The sequence below is a fragment of the Clupea harengus genome, chromosome 17 (genome assembly GCF_900700415.2).
Source record: "Clupea harengus chromosome 17, Ch_v2.0.2, whole genome shotgun sequence".
In the NCBI taxonomy this organism is placed as follows: Eukaryota; Metazoa; Chordata; class Actinopteri; order Clupeiformes; family Clupeidae; genus Clupea; species Clupea harengus.
Genome location: NC_045168.1, coordinates 14,481,206 through 14,507,083, shown reverse-complemented (window position 1 = coordinate 14,507,083; position 25,878 = coordinate 14,481,206). Strand labels below are relative to the sequence as shown.

The 25,878-nt window shown below is 45.8% G+C and overlaps 1 protein-coding gene across 1 annotated transcript in view; it reads left to right on the top strand.

The window, feature by feature from the left end:
• cubn (cubilin (intrinsic factor-cobalamin receptor)) overlaps positions 1-24,809 on the top strand; it is a 52,780-nt gene extending 27,971 nt beyond the window's left edge. Inside the window, exons 30-67 of the mRNA XM_031584361.2 lie at positions 231-405; positions 802-983; positions 1,814-1,970; positions 2,402-2,518; positions 2,629-2,742; positions 3,043-3,171; positions 3,309-3,441; positions 3,543-3,748; positions 4,185-4,366; positions 4,711-4,903; positions 5,171-5,368; positions 5,456-5,602; positions 7,454-7,644; positions 8,065-8,233; positions 8,599-8,773; positions 9,016-9,194; positions 9,621-9,830; positions 10,058-10,198; positions 10,469-10,656; positions 10,847-11,018; positions 11,323-11,526; positions 11,649-11,798; positions 11,984-12,105; positions 12,313-12,538; positions 12,644-12,831; positions 13,454-13,610; positions 13,859-14,008; positions 14,168-14,356; positions 15,594-15,723; positions 17,085-17,302; positions 20,048-20,247; positions 20,582-20,744; positions 21,018-21,226; positions 21,557-21,701; positions 22,118-22,299; positions 22,724-22,889; positions 23,149-23,384; positions 24,310-24,809. Of these exons, the coding sequence (XP_031440221.1) occupies positions 231-405; positions 802-983; positions 1,814-1,970; positions 2,402-2,518; positions 2,629-2,742; positions 3,043-3,171; positions 3,309-3,441; positions 3,543-3,748; positions 4,185-4,366; positions 4,711-4,903; positions 5,171-5,368; positions 5,456-5,602; positions 7,454-7,644; positions 8,065-8,233; positions 8,599-8,773; positions 9,016-9,194; positions 9,621-9,830; positions 10,058-10,198; positions 10,469-10,656; positions 10,847-11,018; positions 11,323-11,526; positions 11,649-11,798; positions 11,984-12,105; positions 12,313-12,538; positions 12,644-12,831; positions 13,454-13,610; positions 13,859-14,008; positions 14,168-14,356; positions 15,594-15,723; positions 17,085-17,302; positions 20,048-20,247; positions 20,582-20,744; positions 21,018-21,226; positions 21,557-21,701; positions 22,118-22,299; positions 22,724-22,889; positions 23,149-23,384; positions 24,310-24,417 (6,501 nt within the window). The 3' untranslated portion in view covers positions 24,418-24,809. The remainder of the gene's footprint in view (positions 1-230; positions 406-801; positions 984-1,813; positions 1,971-2,401; positions 2,519-2,628; positions 2,743-3,042; positions 3,172-3,308; positions 3,442-3,542; positions 3,749-4,184; positions 4,367-4,710; positions 4,904-5,170; positions 5,369-5,455; positions 5,603-7,453; positions 7,645-8,064; positions 8,234-8,598; positions 8,774-9,015; positions 9,195-9,620; positions 9,831-10,057; positions 10,199-10,468; positions 10,657-10,846; positions 11,019-11,322; positions 11,527-11,648; positions 11,799-11,983; positions 12,106-12,312; positions 12,539-12,643; positions 12,832-13,453; positions 13,611-13,858; positions 14,009-14,167; positions 14,357-15,593; positions 15,724-17,084; positions 17,303-20,047; positions 20,248-20,581; positions 20,745-21,017; positions 21,227-21,556; positions 21,702-22,117; positions 22,300-22,723; positions 22,890-23,148; positions 23,385-24,309) is intronic.
• The last annotated feature ends 1,069 nt before the right edge of the window (positions 24,810-25,878 follow it).

The following is a 25,878-nucleotide window of genomic DNA, read 5'->3' as shown; positions in this document are numbered from 1 at the left end:
GGGCCACTTTGTAAAACAGTCAGACATTGTACAATCTTCATTGTTCTTGCAGTTGTGCACATGTACTGACTATACGGTCATCAGTCTCAAAATAGCAATGGTATTTTTGGATATATGGTAGGCTACTTGATCTTGGATGAAATTGCAGCATTTTTGCAAACATCTTTGCAAACTATACATCACAAAGCATTTTAATGATGTAATGACCTTTGAACCTTGACCCTTGGCAGGTGTATGGTGGACCAGACTTGTCGGCCCCACGTCTGGCTCAGCTCTGCACCACCCGTCCCTCTGGTAACCCCTTAGTGGTGTCCAGCACGGGCAATCTAATGACTGTCCGCTTCAAGAGTGATGCATACGTCAGTGGCCGTGGGTTCAATGCAAAATATGAGGAAATCCATGGTGGTAAGACTTACCACACACAAATCCAATTTTTCAACAGAAGGTTTGTAGACAGTTACATACAGTATGCACATAACTACATACCTGCTTATATACATGCATGTCCACATCTCATAGCCCAGCCTAAATCATGCACAAATGCCCCCCCCAGACATTCAGACAGCCTATGAGCAGTTCAGACATTCAGACATTCAGACATTCAGACAGCCTATGAGCAGTTCAGACATTCAGACAGCCTATGAGCAGTTCAGACATTCAGACATCGTATGAGCAGTTCAGACAGCCTATGAGCAGTTCAGACAGCCTATGAGCAGTTCAGATGTGAAAGTAGCCCACTAAAATACACCTCACAGACATGTGTACTACATGTGTATGTGTATATTTGACGGTCTTCCTCAGGCTGTGGTGGTGCAGTGAATGCCCCCAGTGGAGAGATCCACTCGCCCTCATACCCCAACAACTACCCCAACAATGTGGACTGCTCCTGGGTCATCACTGTGGACGAGGGCCACCGGGTCCTCTTCAACTTCACAGACCTGGACATCGAGAGCCATGCCTCCTGCAACTGGGACTATGTGGAAGTGAGTGCATGACCCCTGTTGACCTCTGACCTCACTAGGATATAACTAATGTCCTCACTAGTAATAGAACTGTCCCAGAGGTCCTGCTTTAGTCCTCTTCAAAATGGGGCTCTCTGTGATTCAGCAGAAAAGACATGATGTGGACTGAATGGGCAAAGAGGGTTTTTGTCATTTTTGGTCACAGTTGTTTAATAGCCTTATGTCATGGCATTTTGCATGGTTTCATGGATTTTAGGCTTCGTCAAGATAGTCATGGTCCTGGCATCTTTTTGGCTGTTGTACTCTAACCTCATAACTATGGTCTTGAGCAGCACTGATGCACTCATCTCCCAGAACAGCAGCTGGCATAGTAGCTGATGTCTGTCACCACTTATTAGGGGTGACCACAATCACTCAGTCTGTGTAGCGAAGGGAGAGCGTGGTCACCCCACCCGGACTCGAACCCGGGTCTACAGGGTGCCAAACTGATCTAGTGAGGGTCTGATCGAGTGGTCTGATCTAGTGAGGGTCTGCACGAGTGGTCTGATCTAGTGAGGGTCTGCACGAGTGGTCCGCTCTAGTGAGGGTCTGCACGAGTGGTCTGCTCTAGTGAGGGTCTGCACGAGTGGTCTGATCTAGTGAGGGTCTGCACGAGTAGTCCGATCTAGTGAAAAACAAAAGACCAACATTGGAATGCAGTTCATGACCAACTAGTACCATTTACACAGAAGCAAACTGTATTTTCAATTGGAAATGGCCTGAAAGACATTTTCACCCGAATCTTCGTTTTCCTAATTCTTTCTTTCTTTCTTTCATCCTTTCCTTCTTCATGTACTTCCTCTGTGGCGTAGATGCATGACGGCCCGAGTGCAGAGTTCCCTCTGTTGGCGAAGGTCTGTGGCTCGGTGCGTCCAGCCGCCATCAGCTCCACGAGTAACGTCATCCACGTCCGCTTCCGCTCCGACAGCAGCCGTGCCCACCGCGGCTTCAGCGCCCACTTCTCAGAGGGTGAGGAGGCCTGCTCACTCAATATTAGCTTTCTCTACTTTAACCTGTGCAGACAAACATGATGGGTGACGAAAGTCAATAAATACGTTCTTGCTGACAAACGCAAAAAGGGAGAGAGCACAACTTTTTTCCCACACAAAGCGTTCCCTGGGTCTTACCATGAGATAATGAATTTTCATATTTACATTACCATGAAGGAAATGATGTCGCCTTCTGCAATTTAATGCCACGGGTGAATGCTGCTGTATACATCAAAACATGATATGAAGTGCAACATTTATAGGAAAATGCAATGTGCAATGCAAATGTATGATGAATAAATACTCAGAGGTGTTATTGAAATAAGTGAAATATACCCGTTGGGGTGTTTGTTCATATCTCATCATGGTTTTCTTTTTGGAAACAATCTGAATCCCTGTGTTGTGTTACAGCATGTGGGTCCACTATTATGGCTGATGACATTGGTGGAGCTATTGCTTCCCCTCGCTATCCTTACCCTTACCCAGCCAATCAGAACTGCAGCTGGATCATCAAAGCTCAGGAGCCATGTACGTAGCCAATGATACTGGCAATGTACATATTCATGTCATCTGTTTTCACTCTTATTCTGATGCCCATACTTCTATTTTATTCTGTCTATTTTTTTTAACCAATGAAGTTAACCACGTGACCCTGTCATTCACTGACTTTGAGTTGGAGATGGTCAATGCCAACTGCTCCCATGACTATGTGGAGGTCTTGGATGGGGATAACTACCAGGCACCATCAGTCGGTAAAAAGATACTCAGCTTTTCATTGTTTTGTCCACAGAGAACGCCTGCTCTCATCTCATCACATCCAAGGCACAATATTCAACTTTGGCCTTTCAGATCATCTTAAATCCTATAATTTAGAATGGAAGAATAAACAGTTTAGGGACTTTTATTTAAATTTGAATTAACAAAATTAGCAGGCAATAATTAAAAAGACAAAATGCTAAAAGTAATAAATAATTTTTTTTCAGTTTTGCAAAATACTAAAAGACTGATGTTGTGACACCAGAACTCAATCCACCTTGAATTTGTCCTTTCAGGAAAATACTGTGGAACAGAGGTCCCTCACCCAGTCACATCATTCAGCAATGGACTGGTCGTCAACTTCGTATCTGACTCCTCTGTCTCAAAGAAGGGTTTCAGGGCAACTTACGCTGCCTCGACCTCAAGTAGGAGATCATACTTAATTTGAAATGTCTTCTGAGTTCATCAGAGACCCAACAAGTCTAAAATTCTCTTTTTTTATGTTCTGTCTTTATTCTTCTTCTCTTCTCTTCTCTCTTGTTTATCTCAACCTGTATCTCAGGTTGTGGTGGAAACTTCTATATGGAGTCTGGCGCCTTCAACAGTCCCAACTACCCCGACGCCTATCCCCCCAACATCGAGTGTGTGTGGCAAATCTTCAGCTCGCCTGGCAACCGTCTGCAGATGTCTTTCACGTGAGCTTCCTTCATTCATCTCACCATGCCGTGCCCACAGCACAATAATTCTGGCTGTTCATGAAACCTGAAGACTGTCTTTCCTTTGTATGTTTTGATAGTATGTTCCAGCTTCAGGCGAGTACCAACTGCAACAATGACTTCTTGGAAATCCGTGAGGCGAACTCCACAGGTCCTCTGATTGGTCGCTTCTGTGGGGACTCCCTCCCCTCCAATTACACCTCTGTCATTGGCCACGTGCTCTGGCTCAAGTTTGTCTCTGATGCCTCTGTCAGTGGAGCTGGCTTCAGGATCACCTTCTCCCTTTGTGAGTACTCCTATTAAAGACATGGTCGTATGGTCTCAGTACAATGGCTGAAAGGTTCTCTTAGAAGATGGTGTATTACTATGTAGGGCTCTTTTGCCAGAAGTCAGCCTTGTTTTGTTTTAATGGTTGCTGCACTTCCTTGTAGACCTGCTTAGAAAATATAAAGCATTCACCATTTTGTAATTAGTGGATAGCAGCAGTTATAGTGGGGCATATAATGGACTGGCCACTCTGAGAAAGAGAGTTAGGAAGCATCAACAGAGCACAGACTCAAATCCCTACCAATGCCCACCCAAGGTCTATTCATCTGGGTCAAACTGTAATGTAAAGGCTGTAGGGGTGGGCCATATTAGCACTGAATTTCTAGAATGGCTAATGGTGACCTATCCATAACCTGTGTCTGTCCTTGAACTCCCCATCATATCATCTTTTGTAGTGTTTGGGAACGAGATCACTGGCTCCTCAGGACAGATCGCGTCACCCCTCTGGCCGCGCACATACCCCATGAATGCAGACTACCGCTGGACCATCTCTGTGGACTCAGACTACTACATCAGCCTCCGCTTTCTAGAGATTGACATCGAGGATCTGTCTAACTGCTACTATGACAACCTCAGGGTATGCTTTTCTGAGCTTTTGCCAAGCTGATTACTACTAAACATACATTTAATATATATACAATTATCAGTTGAGCTTAAGAAGAGCTTTTGTCCATTAGGCCAAGACTTACAAGATTTGATATGAAACTGAAAAGGGTTTCCTTACAATATTAACCTAGAGTATCAACGTATTTTATTATTTTGTAGGTCGATACGAATGTTTCATGGTCAGGAGGAGCTTTTAACTACGTGTTTGAATGAACTTTAACTGCTGTCCCAAACTAACCAGGAACAATGGGTTGTACTCCTTCACTGGGCACATATCAAAATCAAATTCATGCTCTGCCTCTGTGTACCTCTCAGATTTTCGATGGACCCAATGTGCATGCCTTACCCCTGGGCGCGTTCTGTGGCCTGTCCCTGCCTGACCCAGTGAGGAGCACCGGGAGTGCAATGACACTGGAGTTCAAGTCGGACAATGTGATTGGAGGCAGGGGATTCCTAATCGAGTGGACGGCTGTCCAGAGCACAGGACCAATACCAACTATTGCTCCAGGTAGGGGAATTATGAAATTATATTTCAAAAGTGAGGATGTTTTTCTTACCCATGGATATTGATTATTTCTCTATTGTGGTATGTAAGTGATTCTTTCTCTGTCTTTATCTGTGCGTGTGTGTGTGTGTGTGTATGTGTGTGTGTGTGTGTGTGTGTGTGTGTGTGTGTGTCTGTGTCTGTGTGTGTGTGTGTGTGTGTGTGTGTGTGTGTGTGTGTGTGTGTGTGTGTGTGTGTGTGTGTGTGTGCCCTTACCCTTTGTGTTCCCAGGCGCTTGTGGTGGAGCCCTTATACCTGAAGACACACCCAGGTTCCTCTTCTCTCCTAACTGGCCAGACCCCTATGAGCTCAACCTTGAGTGCTCATGGGTAATCCGTTCTCCGGACTCCATCGTGGAGCTGAATCTGCTGTTTATGGACATTGAAGATTCAGCCACTTGTTACTTCGACAGCCTGGTCATCAGAGATGGTGAGAGGGATAAGGCCATTTGAGACAGTTGCTGTAACACATCCCTGCAGAGTCTCTTTAGGATTGGTAAATTGTCTGTTTTCTCAGGCGATACCAATCTGTCACCCCTGCTGGCAAAGCTGTGTGGCCGAGAGCTGCCCGGACCGATCCACTCCACGGGGGACGCCATGTTCATCCGCTTCACCACTGACAGCAGTGTCGTCCGGCAGGGCTTCAACGCCTCCTACTCAGGAGGTGATGGTTCAGCCCATGTCAGATTCAAGATGGATGTTAGATACAGTTTGGCCTTTTGTGCTGACTATTGTATGACTTACTTAGGGATAGATGTAAGGGAATGAGCATTGTTTTGTTCATTGTGCATGAGTGGAATGCAATCAGCAGTGTGCAAAAAAAAAAGTTTTTAGATATGCAATGACTATTAATGATTGGCTCATCATGTGGATGCACATCATATATATATATATACAGTATATACAGTACTGTGCAAAAGTTTTAGGCAGGTGTGGAAAAATGCTGTAAACTAAGAATGCTTTCAAAAATGGAAGTGTTAACAGTTTATTTTCATCAATTAACAAAATGCAGTGAATGAATAGAAGAGAAATCTAAATTAAATCGATATTTGGTGTGGCCACCCTTTGCCTTCAAAATAGCATCAATTCTTCTAGATACACTTGCACACAGTTTTTGAAGGAACTCGGCTAATAGGTTGTTCCAAACATCTTGGAGAACTAACCACAGATCTTCTGTGGATGCAGGCTTCCTCAAATCCTTCTGTCTTCATGTAATCCCAGACAGACTCGATGATGTTGAGATCAGGGCTCTGTGGGGGCCATACCATCACTTCCAGGACTTTTTGTTCTTCTTTACGCTGAAGATAGTTCTTAATGACATTGGCTGTATGTTTGGGGTTGTTGTCCTGCTGCAGAATACATTTGGTGCCAATCATACGCCTCCCTGATGGTATTGCATGATGGATAAGTATCTGCCTTTCTCAGCATTGAGGACACCATTAATCCTGACCAAATCTCCAACTCCACTTGCAGAAATGCAGCCCCAAACTTGCAAGGAACCTCCACCATGCTTCACTGTTGCCTGCAGACACTCATTATTGTACCGCTCTCCAGCCCTTCGGCGAACAAACTGCCTTCTTCTACAGCCAAATATTTCTAATTTTGACTCATCAGTCCAGAGCACCTGCTGCCATGTTTCTGTACCCCAGTTTCTATGTTTTCGTGCTTAGTTGAGTCACTTGGCCTTGTTTCCATGTCAGGGTAGAGCTTTTTGGCTGCAACTCTTCCATGAAGACCACTTCTGGCCAGACTTCTCCGGACAGTAGATGGGTGTTCCTGGGTCCCACTGGTTTCTGCCAGTTCAGAGCTAATGGCACTGTTGGACATCTTCCGATTTCTAAGGGAAATATGCTTGATGTGTTTTTCATCAGCTGCATTAAGTTTCCTTGGCCGACCACTGCGTCTACGATCCTCAAAGTTGCCCGTTTTTTTGTGCTTCTTCAAAAGAACTTGAACAGCACATCTGGAAACCCCTGTCTGCTTTGAAATCTTTGTCTGGGAGAGACCTTGCTGATGCAGTATAACTACGTTGTGTCTTGTTGCTGTGCTCAGTCTTGCCATGTATGACCTGTGACATGAAACTGTCTTCCACAACCTCATCTTGGTAGCAGAGTTTGGCTGTTCCTCACCCAGTTTTAAGCCTCCTACACAGCTGTTTGTGTCTCAGTTACTGACTGTATTTCAACCTACATGTGAAATTGATAATCATTAGCACCTGTTTGGTATAATTGGTTGATCTTACACCGCACTATAATCATACAAAATCCCTGTCTTTGTGCAAGTGTACCAATAAGAATTGATGCTAGTTTGAAGGCAAAGGGCAGTAACACCAAATATTGATTTGATTTAGATTTTTCTTTTCTTCAGTCACTTTGCATTTTGTAAATTGATAAAAATAAAGAATTATTGTTTATATTTTTCAAAGCATTCTTAGTTTACAGCATTTTTTTACACCTGCCTAAAACTTTTGCACAGTACTGTATATATATATATCATTTTCCCTCTCTTTGGACAGGTTGTGGTGGGCTGATCCATGCAGATAGAGGGGTGATCAGCACTCCTCGCTACCCTCAGAACTACCCTCCTGGCCAGGACTGCAGCTGGCACGTGATGGTCACCCCCGGCTTCAGGGTGTTTGTCAACTTCCAGAGCCCCTTCCAGGTGCAGGGCTTCGGCTCAGGCTGCAGCTCCGGGGACTATGTGGAGGTGAGTAAGAAGCCTTGAGGCACAAGTAAGTTGGGTGTGATAAGATGATTGGCAGCTCTAGGGACTATTCGGAGGTGAGTAAGAAGCCTTGAGGCACAAGTAAGTTGGGTGTGATAAGATGATTGCCCATCATCTTAATAAACAGGTTGGTTTCCAAACCAGGGACTAGCGCTACTCCTGGACATAGATACTGTACAATGAAGAGTGCTGAAAGCCCTAGACTATTGACTATGTATGTGATATGTGTGCCACTCCAGCACTGTGACTATATCAGATATATCAGATGAATATGTTGTACATCATGTTGGGTATTTAAAAACCTGAAGACAGGTTCATGATTCCAGAAAGCCGTAGTAGATGCTGTACATTATGAAGATTAGACAATGATGGGTCATTAAAACTCATCTGATTGTGTCCCAGCTGAGGAACGGGCCCGACGTCTCAGCTCCCCCGCTCGGTGGCCGTCTGTGTGGCTCCACCGCCCCGTCCTTCGCCCAGACCACCGACAACAACCTCCATGTGCGGTTCGTCTCTGATAGCACCAATGAGGGCCAAGGCTTCAAGCTGACATTCGAGGCTCACAGTCAGGGTAAGGGGTTTGGAGCTTTAAAACTTTTCCTCTTTCAGACGGCAAGCCTTTGGACTGTCTAATACGCTGTGAAAAATGTGTTAGATAATTGTTTTCTGACAAGACATAAGCCATAAGGAACAGCTTGTGAAATTTGTTAAATTATATATCTATTTACAGTAGAAGCGTGTCTGTTAAAAAGCACTACTTCTACTCTGACCTTTTAGTCATCATGATTGGCATTATGGGATGGTCATAAGGGATGCTGTTTGTAGACTCTGCACATAGATGTAGCCTAGAACAGGAGTAAAAAACCTCCAGACCAGGTCTGTTTTCTTCTGTTCCTGTATGGAGTACATTTAAGTGACTATTTGTGTTTCGGACAGCTTGTGGAGGATTCATTGAGTTGGGGGACTCAGATCCACCAGGCTACATCACATCGCCCAACTACCCCTCCAACTACCCCCAGAACATCGACTGCATCTGGGTCATCTCTGTGCCCAATGGAGAGGCGGTGCAGCTGGACTTTGAGGACGAGTTTTACATCGAGACTAATTCACAGTACGAGACTAAAAGACACACTAATTGATGTTGTGAAGATTGAGACTAATTCACAGTATGAGACTAAAAGACACACTAATTGATGTTGTGAAGATTGAGACTAATTCACAGTACGAGACTAAAAGACACACTAATTGCTGTTGTGAAGAATAGACTGATGTTACTACCTATGTTTCGTATCTGGTACCAGTTTGGTGACAGCCCCACCTCAACGCACCTGACTCCTGTATCCTCTCTCACAGGTGTAGGTATGACTATCTGGAGATCCGTGACGGCGCTAGCTCCGATGCAGACCCCATAGCCAGGCTTTGCGGAAACACGAAGCCATCTACCCAACATTCCACAGGCTCTGTGATGTACCTCCGGTTCCGCACCGACACCAGTGTCACACACAAGGGCTTCAAGGCCAAGTACTCCATTGGTGAGTGTGCTTTCAAAAAACCTCTCACTCAATGACTCTTGTATAGAAATTATGTACACTGTGTGTTCAAAAAAGAAGTAATAAGGTACTGTAAATGTTTCATGTTGATTGTACTCTTGTCAAAACCCAGAAGACCAAAACATTTATAAAATATATATATAAAAAAATGTTTTATGTACATATAGAGGGGTTGGGTAGATATAAAGTTACATTTTGAACATTATGAGCGGCATTCCATAATTTTTATAATTTAGTAACATGAAAGTACAGTGCTATAAGGCCTCCTTTGTATATTTGTATACTTTCATGAGCTGCATTTCATGTAGTTTGTAGTTTTGTTATAAAACTTGATACAGCAAAAAGGAGATGTGAATATATGAAAATGAAGTGATGATATTTTAAATTGCGATCACTTTTGACTCCCAGCCACCTGCGGAGGCACTTACATTGGCCAGAGCGGGGCTATACGAAGCCCTGGCTTCCCAGACACCAACTACCCTGACGGATCCAACTGTGAGTGGTACCTGGAGGGTCCTACAGGCCACTACCTCACCCTCACCTACACCACACTCAACCTGACCAGCTCCTCAGGCTGCGCCAGTGACTACGTGGAGGTCCGCGAGTACAACGCCTCGGGTGAGCGCACAATATCAAACATCGCCCTCTGATAAGAAGAGACACCACACGACTAGACAAAACATGCTTTGAACTTTGAATACATTTTATTTACTAGACCACACGTCTATCCACAAATTACTTTGTTGATTTTGACATGGCGTCCATTTGTATTACATCTGCATTGACTCCTCTGTTGTTCTTTGTTTAAGCTCCTCTCTGATTGTTTTTCCTTTGCCTCTGCCCAGGCCGGCTGCTGGGAAAGCACTGTGGTAACAGTGTGCCCGCTCCCATGGACACCGGCGACAGCTTTGCCTATGTGAAGTTTGTCAGCGACAGCAGTGGCAACGCGCCAGGCTTCAGCCTCGCATTTACTGCCAGTGTGGATGGTAGGTGGCCTCTCTGACAAGTTCTTTGTTCAGAAACAACTGGTGGCCTGTGGATGAAACTTCAGGAGGAATGCCAGACAAAAAAATCCATGACACAGCTTAGCATGTCCGCTTAATCATGTTTTAGCTTAGCATGTCCCTTTCATCATGTTCTGTGAAAACTATTTCTTTCTCCAGTCAATTTCTCTGTGTCTTCTCCTATCTATCTCTCTATCTCAGTGTTTTCAGTTTGCCAAAGCAAATCTGTTTCTCTTGTTGTCTGTACCACAGGGTGTGGAGGGGATCTCAACCTCCCCGCAGGCACCATCTCGTCGCCCAACTACCCTAACCTGTACCCCCACAGCCGCACCTGCCGCTGGTACATCACCGTGCCCCCGGGGCGCAGGGTCACCCTCACCATCAATGACCTCCGGCTCGAGGGGACCGGCTCCAGCTCCTGCAACTATGACTACGTGGATGTAAGGCCCTTTCCCTAGTTTCCTAGGTTTCCTAGTTCCCTTTTCCTAGTTTTGACTTTTCGAGCGTTCAGTAAATGGTGCACCACTGATGCTGCAGTAATGTACTCATAAAAGTTTCAGGGAGAGATGGTCTGTGAGGTGCGGTGAAAGATACTGTAGTGCTGACGCTGTGAGTCTCTGCCTTTCGAAGGTCTTCAATGGTGTTGTGTCCAATGCTCCGCTCCTGGAGCGACTCTGTGGCACCGTTCCTGCTGGCCTGGAGATCAAGTCCTCCGGGAACACCATGACAGTCGTGTTCCGAACTGATTCCTCCGTGTCCAATGGTGGATTCACAGCTGACTACTCCTCTGATGAGGCGGCAGGTAAGTGTAGGGGGGGGGGGGGGGGGGGGGGGGGGGGGGCACAATGTACTTAGGAGCCCAGAGATGCAAAACAGAACCATTAATAATGCAGAGTGTTTATGTGGCTTTTGAAAATTTGATTTATTTCTTGTATAGTGAATATATGAATGGGGCTTGTATTGTTTTGCATTGTTTGGCTTGTATGGGTTGTTTGGCTTGTATGGGCTGCTCTTGAGGGTGGAATGGGGACCATATTTACTCTTTTAATTCCTTTTCTTTTCTGCTTTGTACTCACATTTCTGCAAATCATGGTTCTTTCTCCTAGTGTGTGGAGGTCTGATCCCAGGCCCAGATGGCGGAAACTTCACATCACCAAACTACGGCGTAGGAAACTACACCAACGAGCTGAACTGTGAGTGGCTGCTTCAGAATCCCCAGCATGTGAACTCCTCCATCGTGGTCATAATAAACGAGCTACACTTGGAACACCATCAGACCTGCGAGTCTGACTACATTGAATTCCGTCTGGGTAAGCCAAATTGCAGTTCCATCTCCAAGCACAAAGAGGGCACTGGGATATTATATTACATACTTTAGGGAGGTAACGAACGAAGAGATACTGAAATATTTTGTTGCTGTTTGTTCCTCTAGGAGACTCCAATGGGGAGTTCTTGGCTCGCTTCTGTGGTCAAACAATCCCTGGAGTGCCAATAGTGGTCTTCACTCCAGAGCTCTGGGTTCACTTCCTGACTGACAGTTCTGAAGTAGATACCGGCTTTAAGGCCACATATTACTTCTCAGGTAGGCAGACTATTCTCTTAAGCCACCTAAACCTTTCCATTTTACAGTCAAAAAGTTATATTTCTTGTCTGAATTGTAAGATGTCAAATATATCTCAGAACTATCTTTGCACTCTCACTAAGAGAGCATGAATGAGCAGAAATTCTGATCATGAGCTGATCTGTTTGTTCTTTCCCCTCTTCCAGACTGTGGTGGTTGGCAGACTGGAGAGGGTGGAATGATTGCCAGCCCTGGTTACCCCAACAACTACCCTGGGCCCAGCCGCTGTGCCTGGCTCCTGGAGGCCCCGCCGGGCCACACCATCACTGTGAGTGGGACACTCGAACAATGAACGAGTTCCTTTCGGAAATATGAATCACAGTCTCTCTGAGACTGAATAACTTGTGTTTTAATTCAGCTACTTATATGAGTGGCCAAGACCCCTTTATTTGTCCATGTTGTCTTTGTGTGGAGCCTGGCATTTTTACATTTATGTATACCGCATTAAAGCAGTTTTTTTTTTTTTTTTGTCCAGCTCACCTTCAGTTACTTTCATGTGGAAGAACATAGCACATGTAGGTGGGACTCTGTCACCATCTTCAATGGAGGATCCCCAGGCTCACCCCTCATTGGCCAGTACTGTGGAGAGAACTCTCCTGGAACGGTCCGATCAGGATCCAACAAGCTGGCCATGGTCTTCCTGGCAGACGGCGTTGTTTCGCGCGGAGGTTTCATGGCCACCTGGTCGGCCGACTCCTCAGGTAAAACAGGATTTAATTGAAAACTCATTGGAGCATTTCACAGATTGGAGTGTCTCTGCTGGTTGTTACCTTGAAGCCCCTTGTGAACTTTGCTGCTTTCTGTAGGTTGTGGTGGGATCATTCACGCGGACACTGGCACTATCAAATCCCCCAACTACCCACAGAACTTCCCAGCAAACAGTGAGTGCTCGTGGACCGTCATCGCCCACGAAGGGAACCATCTGGAGATGAGCTTCAACAGCGAGTTCCAGATTCCGGACTCCACTGGACAGTGCCAGAACAGCTTCATTAAGGTAGTGAATGGAGAGGGTACAGTGCAACATCTCAGAACAGCTTCATTAAGGTAGTGAATGGAGAGGACACTGCAACATCTCAGAACAGCTTCATTAAGGTAGTGAATGGAGAGGACACTGCAACATCTCAGAACAGCTTCATTAAGGTAGTGAATGGAGAGGACACTGCAACATCTCAGAACAGCTTCATTAAGGTAGTGAATGGAGAGGACACTGCAACATCTTAGAACAGCTTCATTAAGGTAGTGAATGGAGAGGACACTGCAACATCTCAGAACAGCTTCATTAAGGTAGTGAATGGGGAGGACACTGCAACATCTCAGAACAGCTTCATTAAGGTAGTGAATGGAGAGGACACTGTAACATCTCAGAGGGGTAGCAGCTGGTTATATAATGTCTTTGACTAAGATTTGCGCCATTCAGTTATTCCTGAAGAATTTAAGATGGATAGCATTACCACAAATCATGCCATGAATTTTGGAAATACTCAAACCCTTGTCTACCGAAAGTCTCCAACAATCCCCAATCAAACACTAAGAGATGTTTTTAAAATATTTTTTAAAGGTTTTTCAAAGTAAGTATAACTTCTTACACTTCCAGTCATATTCTTCGCCGTTTCTAGGTGTGGTCTGGCGACGAGGAGACGAACGCCGGGCTCTTGGCCACCGGCTGCGGCAGCACCGCACCGGCTCCTGTCATCGCTCCTTTTAACACCATCACCGCTCGCTTCCAGTCCTCAGAGAGCGCGGGAAAGGGCTTCAGTTTCGCATATATCACACGTGAGTGCTGCTTCACGTCGTTGATCCTGCAGCTCCCCCAGTGGTCTGATAAGGACCTTACAGTAAGACACATATGTAGAGATTGATACTGGAATAAGCTGATTGGCTAAGTATGACAAGAGAATAGTAAAGCTTTCTACCTGCCTTCCATTACCTGTATGGTACACCAAAAGAAGTCAAAGGATAAATTAAGGTGTGGCATGCTGCAAATAGCATAATACCATTTATTAATATCTCTGTTTTCTCAGGCTGTGGAGCGAACTTCACTGCACCCCAGGGTCGTGTTGTTTCTCCCAACTACCCTGAGGATTACCCCTCCCGTTCCAACTGCAATTACCTCATTGATGCTGGAGATCAGACTGTCATTGTTCTCAAATTCCAGACCTTCCAAATAGAGGGTAGGAGTCTCCTCAATTTCTTGTATAACTCAGGATTTTTAGTCTGCCTAACTTTTACACTTCAGTCAACAAAAAAGTTAAATGGTTTAAGTTTGAAGTTAGCCATCTTCTCAATGTAATCCTTGTCAGTCTGATGTTTTGTCTGATGTTTGTTTCTAGCTCACTCCACATGTACCTACGATGGAGTGAAGATCTACAATGATGTCTCCATGGCAACAAACCCTATGGCCACGCTTTGCGGCAACACCATCCCCGGAACCTTCTCCACATTTGGTCCCATGCTTATCAACTTCTACTCCGATTCCATCGTTCAGGACAACGGTTTCTTAGCAGAGTACACAGCCATCCGTAAGCATACCACCCTTCCAAATGGCATCAAACAAAGCAATTCCTGGCTGTGCCAGAATCTGTCTATATATAAGTATCAGTGTAAATGAAATTATTACAACCTAAACATACGATGAACAGGTCAGTCTTCAAAAGACACCAGACACGGAGAAACAGTGTGCTTAAGTGCTGTCACAGTTTATGTTCAGTTGTTAAAACATGCCTCGTACAGCATCTCAAATGTGTCTTGTATCCAGTGATGCACAAGATTGGTACCTTTACTCAGATAAAGATCTGGGTATGAGGAGGGTTGTCAAGGCTCAGGGGTCAGAGGTCAGGCTGTCAGGCCTGGTATTGATTGGCCAATAGGCCTGCTGGCCAGAGCTCTGTCCGCTGGCGCTCTGGGCTCGGTCCTGGCGGCAGGCCTGGGTGAGGGTGCGGGCACAGGGGGTTGTTTACGAGGGAGAAGAATACAGGAGTGCCGCGCTGAGCCCCAGCAATGTGGGAATGCGCGGAATGGGAAGACGCTGCGCTTTTGGAACAATTGGGGGGGATTTGAGAGAGAGAGCCCGGCACATTGGGAATATGTGGATACGTGGGGGAATGCCAGTGTGGCACACAAATACACACACACAAACACAAACACAAACACACATAGCTTGACACTCACATATGTGAATAAACAATCACATGCTTGTGTACCGGCTTTCGAATAAAGACACACACAGCCCACACAAAGATGGACAGTTTCGTTCATATTTGGGAATCTGCATCGTTCATTTACCCTCTTGAACTCTGGCCATTTTAATTGTTGCTTGTGGCGACACTAATGGAGTAGGCCACATACCTCTCAAAACGCCAGCAGCACCCTTTCAGACATCAAACAAAGCAGCCATTATGGGCGTCTGAAAAAGCAGGGGACAGCAGTCCTCATCTAATATGGCAGGGCCTGAAGATGACTCATTGCTCACACAGATAGAGGCCAGGATCTCTGAGCCACTGGGATCAAATACACAACTCAAAAAGCCCCTGATCTGATTATCATTGTTTGCAGTCGGTGGCCATTTTTGCATCATAAACAGTTGAAAATGAATGCCTTAATTGAATAATTCAGAAAGTCTATTAGTGTATGGTTCATATATGGTGAAATTGACTATGTATTTTGTAGCTAGTCTTTAAAATGATTTTAAAGTAAGGTACGGTTTACAACTGGAAAGTAAGGTTTCCAGTTAGTGACTACGTCATCCCTTTGTTCCAGCTTGTGGGGGGATCTTCAATGGCACGGCGGGAACGGTCAGCAGCCCCGCCCTCAGCCACACTGACTACCATCACAACATCAACTGCACCTACCAGATCATGGTCAACAACAACCGTGTCATCGACCTCAAGTGAGTTGGGCCAGTGGATGAGTGATGGATACAGCCACACTGGGCCAGTGTATGAGTGACTAATACAGCCACACTGGGCCAGTGTATGAGTGACTAATACAGCCACACTGGGCCAGTGGACGAGGGATGGATACACCCACACTGGGCCAAAGAAATCTAAATATGAAACTAATTTACCAATGTATTTTCTTCCAGGCATATCTCAGCGTCAGATTTACACTTTCATCAGTGAGACAAGTGACTAATACAGCCACACTTGGCTGTCTCACTGATCTGACGCTGAGATGTGCCTGGAAGGAAATACATTGTTAAATTAGTTTCATATTTAGATTTCTTTGATTCGATCCTATCAGTGAACCTGGCTACACGTGGATACTGAGAGGTTATACAGGCAGAATATACAGTATATTTTAAAGGGGGGGGGGGGACCCACAGATTTAGCTTCAGGTAGAGGTAGCATGTATGCCTCGATCTTTTAAATAGAGACTCCTAGTTGAAAGTCTTAGCTGTTGCAGACAATCACCTCTGCTTCTTTGGTGTTTTATGCTGTTTGATTTTATGTTTTGTCTCCTCGTTTTGACTTTACATCCCGTAAGCAAGACAGGCAGCAACAGCTGTTTTCCTCAGCAGATGGGAGTCTGTTTGTGCAGCCCAGAGACACACAGCTGAGCCATTGTGCATTGTGTGTGTGTCACTGGGAGAGAGGAAGCATTGTGTGTGTGGCACTGGGAGAGAGGAAGGACTTCCTTTATGGCCTCATTCACCTTACTAATCAAATCCCTCCGGCAGAGTGACTCAGACTGTTCAATTATATGATGGAACACTATTATATTTAGACACAGTTCTTTTATGCCAGTAACAGAGAGTCTGTGTAGTTCAATTCAACTTTCCATTCAATTCAGTTCAATTTTATTTTGAAAGCGCCAATAACAATTGAAATTGTTTGAAGGTGCTATACAGAGCCCAAAGCCTGACCCACTGTAGAGCAAGCACACACACACACACACACACACACACACACACACACACACACACACACACACACAACAGTGACCCCTGTAGAGCAAGCACTAAAGCGACGGTGACCCCTGTAGAGCAAGCACTAAAGCGGCAAGGAAAACTGCCTTGTAGGAAGGGTGTAGTTGCCATGTTTGCAATACCTGTCAGAAATCTGCAATTTATCTTTAGATATAATGCAGATAAAATCTCTCGCTTTGAATGTCTTCACATTTTGCTGTAGTCAGCCTGAATATACCTCATAGTTTAAAGTGGGAGCTTGAAAGTTTGGAGAAGACAGGTTCTAGATCGGGTGTTATGGTCCTGTAAATGTTGTCTTGTTTGTTTATTTTCCTATCCCGAAGGTTCAACACATTCCAGCTGGAGGCCTCCTCCAACTGTCGCTATGACTACGTGGCGGTGTATGACGGAGCGAACACCTTGGCCCCGCTGCTGGGGAAGTTCTGCGGCCGCACACTCCCCCCCAAACTCCGCTCCTCCTCCAATCAGATGTTCATCGTCTTCAGGACAGACGCGTCTGTGTCAGGGCTTGGCTGGAGGGCCACCTACTCTGAGACATTAGGTATGAGTCACGAGACCACACCCCTACGTGGCCACCATTTTATCCCAACACCTAGTGTGTCCACTTGTCCTCAACTGTCATATGATCAGTATTATATATCTGTCATGGTTATCATGACAAACCACAAACCACCTGTGTGTCACCATATGTATTGGCTGTCTAAGACATTGAAGGGAGAAATGAAGCAGGGCTAGTTATTTCATTTGTATTATTATATATTATTTAATTATCTTCTCCTAGCGTCCTCTCACGGACAGCATGCTTCTCACATCTCAGAATCTGACTGATGCTAATTGTTTTGTAGTACAAACAACATAGTAGCCTACAGCAGAGTGTCTTTGATGTCTTTGGCTTCATCCCTCTATGGTGAAGATTAGAGATCACAGGGAAATCGTATAACCCATATTTCCAGTGACCCGTCGTAGCATTAGCAAGCCACCCAGCCCAAATAATGTTATCATCATTATCTGAGAGCGGCCCCGTTCTCCGTCCTTGTTCACACAGACCCCCCTTCACACACACGCTGACACGGTGCCAGTGTGTGATAACTGTGTGTCTACTCATTCCTGATAGGCACTGGCCGTAAAATGAGGGGCAGGAGGGCATTGGCCGTAAAATGGAGGGCATATTTGGAGAGTTAGTCACACTTGCTTGGTTGTCATGTGCCCAGGGTTCTCAGCTCTCTCCCTCCTGTGCCCTTCAGAGAGGGCCATGGTGTGGACTGTGTGTGTGTGTGTGTGTGTGTGTGTGTGTGTGTGTGTGTGTGTGTGTGTGTGTGTGCGTGTGTGTGGACCTTGGGTGTGTGTGCACATTGCTCTCCTAGCCCATGCCCCCCTTCCAAACAGAAGCATTATTTTGTATGAATGGAACAACAGCCTCCATCAGCTCTCCATCTCTCTCTCTCTGTATCTCTCTCTCTCTCTCTCTCTCTCTCTCTCTCTCTCTCTCTCTCTCTCTCTCTCTGTGTATGTGTGTGTGTGTGTGTGTATGTGTGTGTGTGTGTGTGCGTGTGTGTGTGTGTACAGCATGTGTACAGTATGTGTGTGTGTATGTGTATGTGTATGTGGATGTGGATGTGTGTGTGTGTGTGTGTGTGTGTGTGTGTGTGTGTGTTTGTATGTATGTGTATGTGTGTGTGTGAATGTGTACAGCGTTTGTGTGTGTGTGTGTGTGTGTGTGTGTATGTGTACAGTATGTGTGTGTGTGTGTGTGTATGTATGCGTACAATGTGTGTGTGTGTGTGTGTGTTTGTGTGTGTACAGTATGTGTGTGTGTGTGTATGTGTACAATGTGTGTGTGTGTACAGTATTTGTGTGTGTGTGTGTGTGTGTGTGTGTGTGTGTGTGTGTGTGTGTGTGTGTGTGTAATAACATCAGTGGGACAGATGGAGCAGAGATGGTGCCCAGAGCACCGCACTCTTGGCTACCGGCTTTAACTCTTCTGTGTTAGCCGGAGACAGCAAACCCCCCCCCCCCCCCCCCCCTCCGCCCCCGCGTCCCCCTTCAGCACTCGCACGCTGCTTCACAGGAGCCCTGCCCTGTGGGCACAATGGCACACATTCATAGACCCCGGCCACCAGTGCGGCCCGCACTTCAACATGGTGACACAAAGGCCCGGACCTCCACAGACAGGCTTTGTCAGAGGGCAGGCCGGAGATGAGGAGGTCTGGCTGGGAGTGGTTGCCAGTGCTCATAGTTGTTATACTCCCCCTGCCATTTTAGCGCTTTGAGCACTGCTGTTTGCCTCTGGGGGTGGTAGATGTTTGCCTCTGGGGGTGGTAGATGTCTATAATAACTCTTGGCTTCCTTTGAAAATTGTGAAAAGATAAAGCATAGTGACTGGACCTTGATTTGTCTCTTGCTCAAACTAAGCAACTTTCTTGCAGTGTCTTTTTTTATTTATTTATTAGGCTCTTATTAGAGATCTTTATTAAAGTTAGTATCAAGAACTATGCTTTCTAACCCTTTTAGCTGTGTGAAGAGTTGACGATGTTATATTAAGAATGGTTGTTTAGCTGTGTGAAGAGTTGACAATGTTATATTAACAATGGTTGTTTAGCTGTGTGAAGAGTTGACGATGTTATATTAAGAATGGTTGTTTTGTTTGTGTCACGGCCCCGCTGGGACTCCACCCTGGCCTTTCCCAGGCATCAGGAATACACTGACAGCAATGGGCCGATGGAATTGCATAACATAGACTGCGGAAGTTAGATTCACCAGGAAGAACACTGTGCACCTTCTCAGTGTTGCTGAGTTATGGTTTGGCCATGGGCTGCTTCAGTCTGTGTATGATTATATTCTCATAATTAGCGTTGCCACTGCTATAGTGTTTAACTACATGCTATATGTGAGATACAGGCCTGACCCGCTGTCTGTGTTTAACTACATGCTATATGTGAGATACAGGCCTGTTGTGTAATGTATAGTGCATACAGTGTGTGGACTAAGGGAAGTAGCATATAGTTGAAATGTAATTTGTCAGCCTCAGATCATTTGATCGATAGATATTTCGATGCTGTGACGTGCCCCTAGCGCCATCTGCTGTTCTAGAGTAGTATTTAATGACCAAGGAATGTAAAGTGGGAGCATAACACGCTATCTCCTAGTTTTCTGTGATGATGTCAGTGACATCATCTATGACAGGGGTATATCACTCCTCTTCTCTCCAGGTGTTCAGGATGCCTCTGTCTGACTCTCTTTCTTGTCGTTTTCTCTTCCTCTTCCTCTTCCTCTCTCTGTCCCTCAGGTCCTCAGCAGGGATGCGGAGGGTACCTGTCAGCCTCCCAGGGCATGTTTGGTTCTCCAGACATCGACCTGGATGGGAAGTACGAGCATCGTCTGGACTGCTTGTGGACCATTACAGCAACGGCCAACAAAGTGTTCAATCTGACATTCCTTACTTTCGAGCTAGAGCCAGGCACCACCTGCAGATATGACTACGTCAAGGTAAAACCACTGCTTGATTAATGAGAAATGAATCTGATGGTCTAATTGGTGTTGGGAGTGGTGTTCTGTTCTGGATAGGATCTATTACAGTAGATAACTTAAACATTTTATTTTACCGTAGTATACCCACAATAGCAGCAAAGTATACTTTTGTATAGACAATCATGTTATACACACATAACATATCTGTCTTTATGACATGAGTACTGTAATTTGTGATGATCTTTGTCCAATTGGCTAGCTAGATACTTTAGTAATAAAATGAATACATTTTTTTTCAACACTGTATTGTGTTGGTGGGTTTTCACATACCCTTCCTGGTCCTTCCCTCCAGGTGTATGATGGTGACAACATCAACGCCCCTCTGGTGGGCACTTTCTGTGGGAACATCATTCCATACTCCTTCCTCTCATCCAGCAACTTCCTGACCGTTCGCTTCGTGACAGACAGCTCAGTGAATAGACGCGGCTTCAATGCCACCTATAGTACTGTGGACCGTAAGATGGCCTAACCTTACTCCTTCACTCACAAACCTTACGACAGATTGCCTCTTAGCTATGTAAAATCACATAACTAGGTTTGGCTGGTTTAGTCAGGAGTTGGTGATATGGATAAAAGTAAAATCCTCTTAGATGTTAAACGCCATGAATATGTCGTGAATATGTTGTTTTTTCGTATGGAATATGTACCGTACATCCAAAAGGATTTGGAGGATTGTGTGAGGTACACTATTCAGGCCAGGACCCAACTCTAGTGTGTTCTTTGTCCAGGTCTGTGTGGTGGTACCTTCAATGCCACCAGCTCACCGCAGACCATCACCTCCCCGATGTACCCCAACGCCTACCCACCCTTCACCAACTGCCGCTGGGTGCTGGACGCGCCTGCTCAGGAGACCATCAAAGTGGCCGTGCAGCAGTTCCGCCTGCAGCCCAGCCAGAGCTGCAGCCTCACCTATCTGGAGTTCAAGGACTGGCCCCAGGTGAGTCATGGAGGGCCGTCGGTCTGGGGACAGAACCTTCTGAACTATATGTGATAGACGGGAAGGAAGATAAAGAGGATGCATGCAAGTTTTAGTTAACCGCTTTGGTAGAGAGAGCCGTCAAGAACTTACGATAGTTGTAGTCGGTTCTCTCTGTTCCATTTGTAGAACTCATTCAAGACACAAAGGAGAGTGCTCCATCTAGTGGTTAAAGAGTAAATAGCAAAAAAAGAAAAAATGCAGTTAATGATGCATTTTGTGATCTCCAGGCACAAAGCATTTCTATTGTGTAGAGTTACGAAGTTATGTGTAATCTTGTTATTTTCTCAGGGAGATTATGGACAGGCACATAAGTTCTGTGGCACAGACAATCACGTCCCAGACTTCTACACCTACGGACGCACTATGTTCATCACCTTCAAGTCAGATGCCTTCATGACTGGCAATGGGTTCAGTTTGACCTACCAGGTGGCAGGTAAGGATGGATGTTGGATTTATTGGATCTGTCATGGCAAAAAGTGACCGGGCGCAAAAAAGAGCCCGGGTGACGTAATATTGGCTTTTGAACGACTCTTGAATGACAGTTGCTATACCAACGCTAGCATTACGTCACCCGGACTATACCTAACCCGGGCACTTTTTGGCTATCAGTCACTTTTTGCCATGACAGAACCATTCAGAAAGAGCGACATCTAACTACCATACACTAGTCAACCATTTATTCACTATACTTTAGTTTTCACCATTTTGTGCTTTGGTCTTATTACACTGCAAGCCTAAATGTACTCTGTACTTATTTACATTTGCCGCTCTCTCTCTGTGCGTGCGTGCATGCGTGCGTGCTTGCGTGTGTGTGTGTGTGTGTGTGTGTGTGTGTGTGTAATATCACAGGATGTAGTAGGACATATAACCAGTCTTATGGTTATCTGAAGAGTCCTGGCTGGCCAGCTGTTTACCCACACAACACTGACTGCAGCATCCTCCTTGTGGCTCCACAGAACAGCTCCATCTCCCTGTTCTTCAGCAGCTTCGACCTGGAGTCTCACTCCACCTGCAGCTATGACTTTGTAGAGGTCAGTCCCCAATGCAAAAAGCCAGACACTGACACAAAGCACAAGAGTGCATGATCACCTAAAGCTATTCTGTCTTCACTGTTGTTTGTTTGCTAGACCTGGATGGATGGACCACCCTTGTAATTACCCTCAGCATAGCTTGTTGTTTAGCTAGTTTTGTCTCAGTTTTGCTTCTTTGATTTGCATGTGGCATCCTTTCGTAAATGTCAGACCCACACTGAGCATATTACAATATACAGTACGTACTCCTGAGTAACACTGGTCTCTATGCAGTCACCAATCCGCTGTGCTCTAGCTACGTTTTAGGAAGGAATAATCGGTTAACTGACTGTAGACCAGCCACTGCACCATCCTCCACATTTGAGGCTGAGTGGGAGACTGATGCCCTCCCTGCTCTCTGCTCATCTGTTGCTCTTGTTGCTAGGTGCGTAACGGCAGTACCGCTACTGCCCCACTGCTAGGGAAGTACTGTGGCTCAACGCTGCCCAACCCAGTCTTCCCCGGGACAAACCAGCTCTTCCTGCGCTTCAGGAGTGATGTCTCTCAGGCCCGCAATGGCTTTGAGATCACCTGGACATCCTCCCCTCAAGGTACACTCAGATTGCCCTGTGATGAATACTGTAACTAGCGTCACCGTGTAACTAATGAAATGCATTAAACTGTAGTTATCTATATCGATTGATTTATGACTTGCTTGATTGTTGTGTTGTTGTTTGTGTTGTGTGTATCGTGAGTGCGTGTGTGTGTGTGTGTGTGTGTGTGTGTGTGTGTGTGCGTGTGTGCGTGTGTGCTTGTGTGTGTGTGTAAATAAGCATTGGAGAAGTTTATGCATATTTAACCTCTGACTAGGTTGCGGTGGTGTGCTGTATGGAGATCACGGCTCCTTCACCAGTCCAAACTTCCCTGGCACCTATGCCAACGGCACCCACTGTGAATGGGGCATCAAGGCACCCAATGGCCGTATAGTGACCGTCACCTTCGCCCAAATCAGCATCGACGACCCTGGCAGCTGCGAGAGTAACTACCTAAAGCTTTACGATGGGGAGAACACCGACAGCCCTCCAGTGGGACCCTACTGTGGAGCGGTACGTCACCAACAAAACTCTTTACAAGAAAATTACTATATATATATAAGGCCAACGTCTTGTTTTAAATACACAATTCCTAAAAAAAATGTCTACCTTTTTTAGAACCTGTTATGCAAATAGGATATTCTGAGACCTAAAATACATGTTTCTGGAGTTCTTCCTGCCTAGGGAAAACTGCAGCTCCACTGTGGGGTGGTGCTTTCTTCTGAGGGCTTAGAAAAGCAGTTCCAGATTAAGCAGTGCGGTGTAATGGTATCAGTGGGGTTTCCTGGAAATGAAATGGAAATTGCTGCTCTGGGTGGGCATGTGGGGAGATGTGTTGGACAGCGTAAGGGGTAACAGGCCGTGTGTGTGTGTGTGTGTGTGGTATGTGTGTGTGTGTGTGTGTGTGTGTGTGTGTGTGTGTGTCTGTGTTGTGTGTGTGGTGTGTGTGTGTGTGTGTGGTGTGTGGTGTGTGGTGTGTGTGAGTGTGTGTGGTGTGTGTGTGTGTGGTGTGTGCATGTGTGGTGTGTGGTGTGTGTGTCTGTGTGTGTGTGTGTGTGTGTGTGTGTGTGGTGTGTGTGTGTGTGTGTGTGTGGTGTGGTGTGTGTGGTGTGTGTGTGGTGTGGTGTGTGTGGTGTGTGTGTCTGTGTGTGTGTGGTGTGTGTGTGTTTTGTGTGTGTGTGTGCATGTGTGGTGTGTGTGTGGTGTGTGTGTCTGTGTTGTGTGTGTGTGTGTGTGTGTGTGTGTGTGTGTGTGTGTGTGTGTGGTGTTTGTGTGTGTCTGTGTTGTGTGTGTGGTGTGTGTGTGTTTTGTGTGTGTGTGTGTGTGTGTGTGTGTGTGTGTGTGTGTGTGTGGTGTTTGTGTGTGTCTGTGTTGTGTGTGTGGTGTGTGTGTGTTTTGTGTGTGTGTGTGTGTGTGTGTCTGTCTGTTTCCTCTGCAGGAGACGAACATCGCGCCATTCACCGCCTCCTCACATCACGTCTACATCCAGTTCCACGCTGAGTACGCCACACTGCCGTCTGGATTCAGGCTCACGTGGAGCAGCTGAGGACACTGTACACACACTCTCACACACTCACACACACAAACACACACACACACTCAGTAAAACACTGTCCATCTACAAGCCATTGGCAACAATTTAGTATTTAACCTGATTTGGCAGTCATATTTTGCTGAGATGGAGATGCTGCTGACAGGGATGTGTATCCATGAACTGATACACAGAAATAGACATGAACATACAGTAATCTCCTATACATATACATGGAACCAAGTTATTCCAGCCATACAGGACACACTGATCAATCTCCACCCACCTATACAATTATAATAATCATCCCCAAAATTATCTGTAAAATCGTGTGTAAATAAAGATGATTGTAGATATACAAGTGATATGTTTTTGATGTATTTTTCGAAATAAACGTGGAAATGGTTGCTTGGTTTGTATTGTGCTTGTATTTTCTTGATGGGTGAAAAACTGTCTGAACCGATGACTAAGGACAGAGATCCCCCCCAACTTGTTTACATGGACAGAGTTTTTAATGAGAGGACACCACATTTCCACAGGATCTTTTCACAGTCATCAAACTGGTCTCCGTAAAAAAATTGTTTTTTTAATTTGCACCAAAAACCACTACACCGGACAAATCAGCTGTGAAATGTTTTAAACATTTCAAATATTTCCCAAACAAGAAGCCATAATTGGGCTAGAACTGTAAATATCAGTAATTATAACTCACTAAATCACAATTGGGAAATGATCCAATTAGCACCCAGGCATCTGTATGGCCTCCTCCTGAGGCTCTCATGCATTCTCACCACATTCGGGCAGCTCTTGACAGAATGGCTAATTCCTGGCGTTGCTGGAAGGGATAATTTGGGCATTGTGTCTGAGCAGCTCGGAGCAGAGTCTGACAGCTCTGACTGCTCCACAGACAGCCTGATCAGACCAGCCACACGGTGTAGGGAAGAATCTGGAAGGAAGAGACGGGGAAAAGGATGAGAGAGTGGATGGGGAGAGGGGGGGTGTCAGGGGCGGGGGGGAGGCAGTCAGTCAAACCGAAAGGTGAGATTGACGCTGAAACAGAGGTCTCCAGAATGCTGTCAGGGCATGACAGACGCTGCTAATGCATCCTTGACGTCCAGGCTGTGTGCGCGCGCGTGCGTGTGTGTGTGTGTGTGTGTGGGGAGGGGGGAGCGGGTGCTAGTTTGAGAGGTGGGTAGATTGTGTCTGTCTGTGTGTGTGCGCACGCATACGTGTGCGTGTGTGTTCGATGGTAGTGGAGGAGAATGGAGGTCAAGGGATAAAGACTTCAGCTCTGTGGTTACACCCACCACCCCCACCACCCGCACACCTCACCCCCTGTAATAGAAGTGCCAGCACGCAGAACACTTCACTCCCCATTCACACTCCTCTACCCTGGATGGCAGCTGTCCAAGATGGCTGCTAAACCAGGTCAGAGAGAAAAGCAAGTGGGACAAAAGCATGTCTAAATCTTCCCAG